Source organism: Patiria miniata, unplaced genomic scaffold (assembly GCF_015706575.1).
Source record: "Patiria miniata isolate m_02_andy unplaced genomic scaffold, ASM1570657v1 HiC_scaffold_2, whole genome shotgun sequence".
NCBI lineage: Eukaryota > Metazoa > Echinodermata > Asteroidea > Valvatida > Asterinidae > Patiria > Patiria miniata.
In genome coordinates this window covers 11,325,090-11,330,509 of record NW_024037058.1, presented here as the reverse complement: position 1 = coordinate 11,330,509, position 5,420 = coordinate 11,325,090, and the positions used below count along the sequence as shown (strand labels likewise).

Here is a 5,420-nt window from a genome sequence, read left to right as displayed (position 1 = left end):
TAATCTACACAAAAGCGTTGGCTGCCGTCCTTCTTCTTAACGAGGACCACATTTGATGCCCAAGGACTTTATGTCGGCTCTATCCTACCCTCCCTAACCATTTCCTTGATTTGCCGATTGATTTCTTTCTGTTCACTTGGAGGAAAACGCCTGGGCCGCTCCTTGATAGGATGCGCTTCGCCTGTGTTTATCCTATGTCGGACCAGGTCTGTACGGCCGATATCTGTGTCGCTCCTTGCAAAAACGTCGTGGTATGTCCGCAAGAGTTCACCTACTTTCCTATGGTACTGCCTCTCCACATCTTGGATGCTACGGTTGTACAGATCCTTAAGGTGTTCGGGGACATCTACCCTGCCCCGTCTCAGTGGGCGATATCAGCCCATTCTCTACTTCATCATTCCCCACAGGCGTTAGGAATCCCACCATAGTACCTCGCCTCACGACACATTCCCTCTTTCCAGTGTTGAACACACGCACGGGAAGCAACTCTTCTCCTGGATTCACAAGAACACGCGCGACGATCATGCCCTTGTCCGCCACCTCACTTCGATCAGAAGGCTCTATAAGACCCAGCTGACTCCTGACGTGCTCTCCCGTCATCAACCCAGCCACTAATGCGTCATGTCCTGCGGGAACCCTCGTTGTTTCTCCTACGATTACCCTTGCACATAGGCCTCCTCCATTTAGGTCATTGCATGTTATTTTCTCCCCATTTAGTTTCAGTTCAAGAGAATGGAAGTCCAAGGAACCCTACGTTGGCAACAGAAAATCCATTCCCAGGATTCCTTCAACTTCACCTATTTTGCCGAAAACAGCCCGAACGGGACACGTCGTCCTTCCAATTTGCACATCTACCAAGGCTCTTCCGAGAGTTTCCATGTTGCTACCGTCAGCGTTACGAACTCCTGTACCTCCACTCTCCAGCTTAGGTCGTTTCTCAATGGGAATCTTGTAGTAAAACTCTGACGATAGGACGGAGTCCGTCGCACCTGTGTCCACCAAGAGGTTTGCCTTGACTCCCCTTATAAACGCCTGTACAAATAGTCCAGCGCGCGCCTTTTGGCCAACGGTAGGCTTCACATCTCTCCCATCCCTACTTGGTCGCTCGTAGTTGTCTCCGTTCTGGTGTTTCGGCCCGTCTATTTCTCCAGCTGTCCCTTTGGGCCTTGGAGCCAGCTGGCTGTCGTTTCCCGACGCCTGTCTGTCGATGTCATGTCGGACGCGCTTCCTGCACTCCCGTGCAAAATGCCCTCGGTTATTGCACTTGAAGCACACGTCTTGGGGAGTTGCCTTGCGCCTGGCAGCAATCCTCGGCCCTCTAGGCGCTTCTGGGTTTCGCTTTGACTTCATGTCCTCTAGCATTTTTGTCATCCTTTGGAGCCACTCCTTAACTTCTTGGTCACTTGCACTCTGAATAAAAGACTCCTTTACTTGACTTCTACTCTCTTCACTCTTGACCTCCTGCATAGGATCGTTAGATATCCCGTCTACTCCTCGGGCGTACTTGACTCGTCTGTCACTCCGTTGTTCCTCAATCTTAAGGAAGCTCTCTGTGCTTAAGGCGGCGCGGATGGCTTCATCAAGTGACGATGGTCTTGCCCTGAACACTCCTTCGCGGATGGCTTGCTCCCGAATTGCGTCTGAAAAATGACCCCTAGCTAGGCGATCTCGCCCGTCGTCTGTCAATTCTGGATAGGCGAGTGCCGACAGGTCACGTATGGATTGTCCCAACTCTTGCAACGTCTCCTTATCTCCTTGACGCCTGTGGCGAAGTTCCACTAGGTGATTTTCCGCCATTTGTCCGGGGCCAAATCGCTTTTCAAGGAGACATATCAGCTCTGTATAGGTAACGTCTTTGCCGCTGGAAGCGAGGTTCCCAAGCACTTTCACTGCCGCGCTTTGGAGACTTGCTGCAAGGAAAGCTTTCGCTTGACTATCGGTCCAAGCATTTGCCAGTTTACACGCCTTGAAGTGTTGCTTATACTCCCTCCAAGGGGTCTTCCCGTTGAATCGGTCTGTTAGGATGTTCGGCCGCTTACTAGTACTAGTGCTCGACTCGCAGCTGCCCTTCTCCTTCGTTGTGGTTTTCTCCCTGGCGCCAAATGGATCCAGCTCGCCTCTTTCGAACTTGGCGCTATGATTCACTCGCAGAGAGACATCTTCTATTGCACTCGAGGGCGAAACTTCACTGTCACATCTGGAAGGTGTCCATCCTACAAGGTTGCTGGTATCAGCCGTAGGCGTCGATGAAGCTGGTTGCGTAGGCACTGGGGTAGGTGGAGGTGCGAATGTGTTAAATTTCCTTCTAGGTTTTGGAGTAGGTGGAATTCTTGACCGCAGAGCAGGCGCTGACATCACCGAACCCCGATGTCCAATGTTGAGTGTCTCGAGTAGTTCTTGTACTTGAAGTCTTGTACTTGAGGCTGACAGCCATGACGCCTAGGTAGGTGAAGTACTCCTTCACACTCTATCGATGATTGATGGTGACTGATGTCACTGCAACGCTAATCTCACTTCTGACACCAAATTTGTAACGGTCCGTCGACCCTTCGTCCCTGCCTCCTACCGGAAGATGCCGCCGGACGGACGCTGACAGGATTAGGCTTTCCCGATGAGCGGTTACCGGGAAACCCGGGACGTTACTTCGTTTGGAGGAAGTATACCCCCAGGCATTGCAGTGGACCAGAGATACTCGCACTCAATCACTCTCACCCTATTAGGCTCAATAACTCACGAGAGACAATGATTAAGCCACAGTCCTTTTTATATAACTTAACAATGGTGTTTTATTGTGTGCGCCTAAACAGGCGTCTCCTATATAGGCGTCTATCGCTAACTCTAACGTGGACACAACGTTGGCTGCTTATTCTAACTCTTCCTGGCCAGTTAACTCACCAACTAGTGATGTAAAGGCAGCCCGTCCGGTGGGTCCCTCGTCTGGATTAACTCGCTAGCGGATAATTAATCGCAGCGCTGTCAGACCTGCATTCAACCGACTGACGACTCACTCAAGAACTAACTAGTGTCATGCGCTTCTGCTTGTGACTCAGCTTGTGACTGAGTGGGTATCGCGCGCGCGGCTGACGCACACTTTTATACCCGCGGACAGCGCGTGCAGACAGAAGCAGCGCGGAGACCACCGACGCGGGCACCAGTACCCTAGACTGGCACTATGTCCAATGTTTCGTTACAATATTAATAAGCATTCATTGCATGCAGTTCGCGCGCGCGTGCTTTTTTTAGGCCAAGGTCACTGATCTCTATATAAAGACTTGATAGCGGATATCCATACATCTTTCACACAGCAGACTTTGCATATTGACCAATTCGCCCCCGGCCTCACGAAGATGGCCGCGTATAATACGAACGTCCTACGCGTATATACGCGCGCGTTGTATCAACAGCGCGTTTTGGTCACGTACACTTATTATGATGTTCTAAAAGGGACACATTTCCGTAATGATTATTACCAAAACGCCGAAAAAGTGAACTGCAGCATTAAAAAAGTAAACATCGACGTTAGAAAAATTGTAAACCTTGGTCAGTGGTGGTGGTCAAAATATAAGTTAAGTGAAACGCGATGTAACAAAATAAATCATGCTGTCTGTAAAGGCGGCAACTTGTCCTTTGTAGATCACCAGCTGGTCTCACTGGTCTCACCAGTATGGCGTCAAATTCATTCATTGTGCGGCTCTTTATCCGCTATCCAGTTTTTATATAGAGATCAGTGGCCAAGGTACGTACCTGATGGTGCACTGAACTAATTCAAGCCCCATTGAAATAATGCTAATGACAACGCGTCGAAATTCTCACTTGAAATAGTGCACCCGTGAGGATCTCGCAAAAGTCTTCGAAGTTTCAACCGGCGATTTGGACCGAAAATACAAAAGGCTCCTGCACGTGTTTCACATGTTAATGAAACGTACACTATCCTCTACCTACTGAAACTTGCCCAATAAATTTGTTTTGTTTCACGTACCATGGGGTATATATATACTTAAGTATATTCAGTGGGGACGGGGGGGGATTAGCGTCATGATTTTGGTTTCGTACTTAGCCTTAATAATTGTTGCACTATTTTGTGTAGGGGACGTATACATATGGGGAGTACCCGTTTTAGGAGTGAGTAATTTTCGCAGACGTGTAGGGGACGTCTTTAATGGTTCACAGCTGAGAGGTCAGACAAATAATTATAATGAATCCTTTATAATATTTAAGTTAGTTTAAATGTACCACATTGCGTGAAGTGTTCTGTATCTTAATAATCAAACGAGAACGATGCTAAATGTTCTGCTTGCACTGTTGGGCCGTTCACCCTTTGTGGCAAGTGGATAAGGTCAACTCGTACAGTTGTTTGTAGCACACATTAACTTTCCGATTTTCAGGTACGTGTTTTCAGCGCCATATTCTGGTTTTATATTTTTATGGAAGATCCGTCTGTTTTACTACAAGAATATCACATGTAATTTTTTTCTATAATTTTGTTTTGTATAAAGTTATCGAAAGAAGTAGATTTCTCGGTACGTGTTTTCAGCCCCATATTTTTGTTTTTATATATTTTTTTTTTATGGGGGACCTGTTTAATATCGGGCTGAGAAGCTCAATGCGTGTAAGTTTTTTTCCTATAATTCTTTTGTAAGGTAACGAAAGAAGTATTCTTATGAGTTTTTCTAGCTTGGGAAACCGCTCTTAGTCTAATACTCTTTCGAAAGTCGAAACATTTCAAATGTTCAATGAGCGTTAGAGCTGGGGTTTGACACTGTCACTGCTTAGGTCCCATTTGTAGACATGACTGTGACAAAATTTACATGCATGTTCCCGACAGTCATGTACGGCTTCGAGCACCCGATCGTAACAGAAAACTTCACATGAGAGCAAGAAATATAAACTTTCAGATTTTGTAGTTATATTTGAGGCCGAATGACAGAGATTCACTATTTTATGCAGCCTACACCTTCCTCGGTGGTTCCCAGGTACTAGGTTTGCTCACTGACTAGACTTGCTCCAAGTCAGTAGTTGTGCATTTTCCCGCGTTGTTGCATTTTCCCGCGCACAATTTAAACGTCCCATGGGAGACCAGGGCACGTACCAGGCTGTGTACATGAACAACGAGTGTGTCATCATAACGGGCTCACCAGGTTGGGGTCGACTGATATATTGTTGGTATAAGCTGGTTAAATCTGCAATGGAAGGTTGCCTTACTATTTGGTGTATCAATACCAATTTCTATTCATTCCTTTTCAGCGATGATGCTTTTCAACATGATCCACGCACACAGAGCAAACATGTGGATGGTTCTTGGTAATGACATTATCTTTTCTTTGCCCAATACAATGCGAACAATTTATCTGAAGGATTGTTGTGTGGACGTAAACATTCTACTGTTAAATTCTCTTTCAATTAAATATCATTTCGTTGAA

The 5,420-nt window shown here is 46.8% G+C and overlaps 1 protein-coding gene across 1 annotated transcript; it reads right to left on the bottom strand.

Annotated features, from left to right (window-relative positions):
- Positions 1–750: 750 nt before the first annotated feature.
- Positions 751–2,355, bottom strand: LOC119726355. The gene has a single exon (XM_038198010.1). The coding sequence runs from the start codon at positions 2,353–2,355 to the stop codon at positions 751–753; it is 1,605 nt and encodes a 534-aa protein (XP_038053938.1).
- Positions 2,356–5,420: the final 3,065 nt, after the last annotated feature.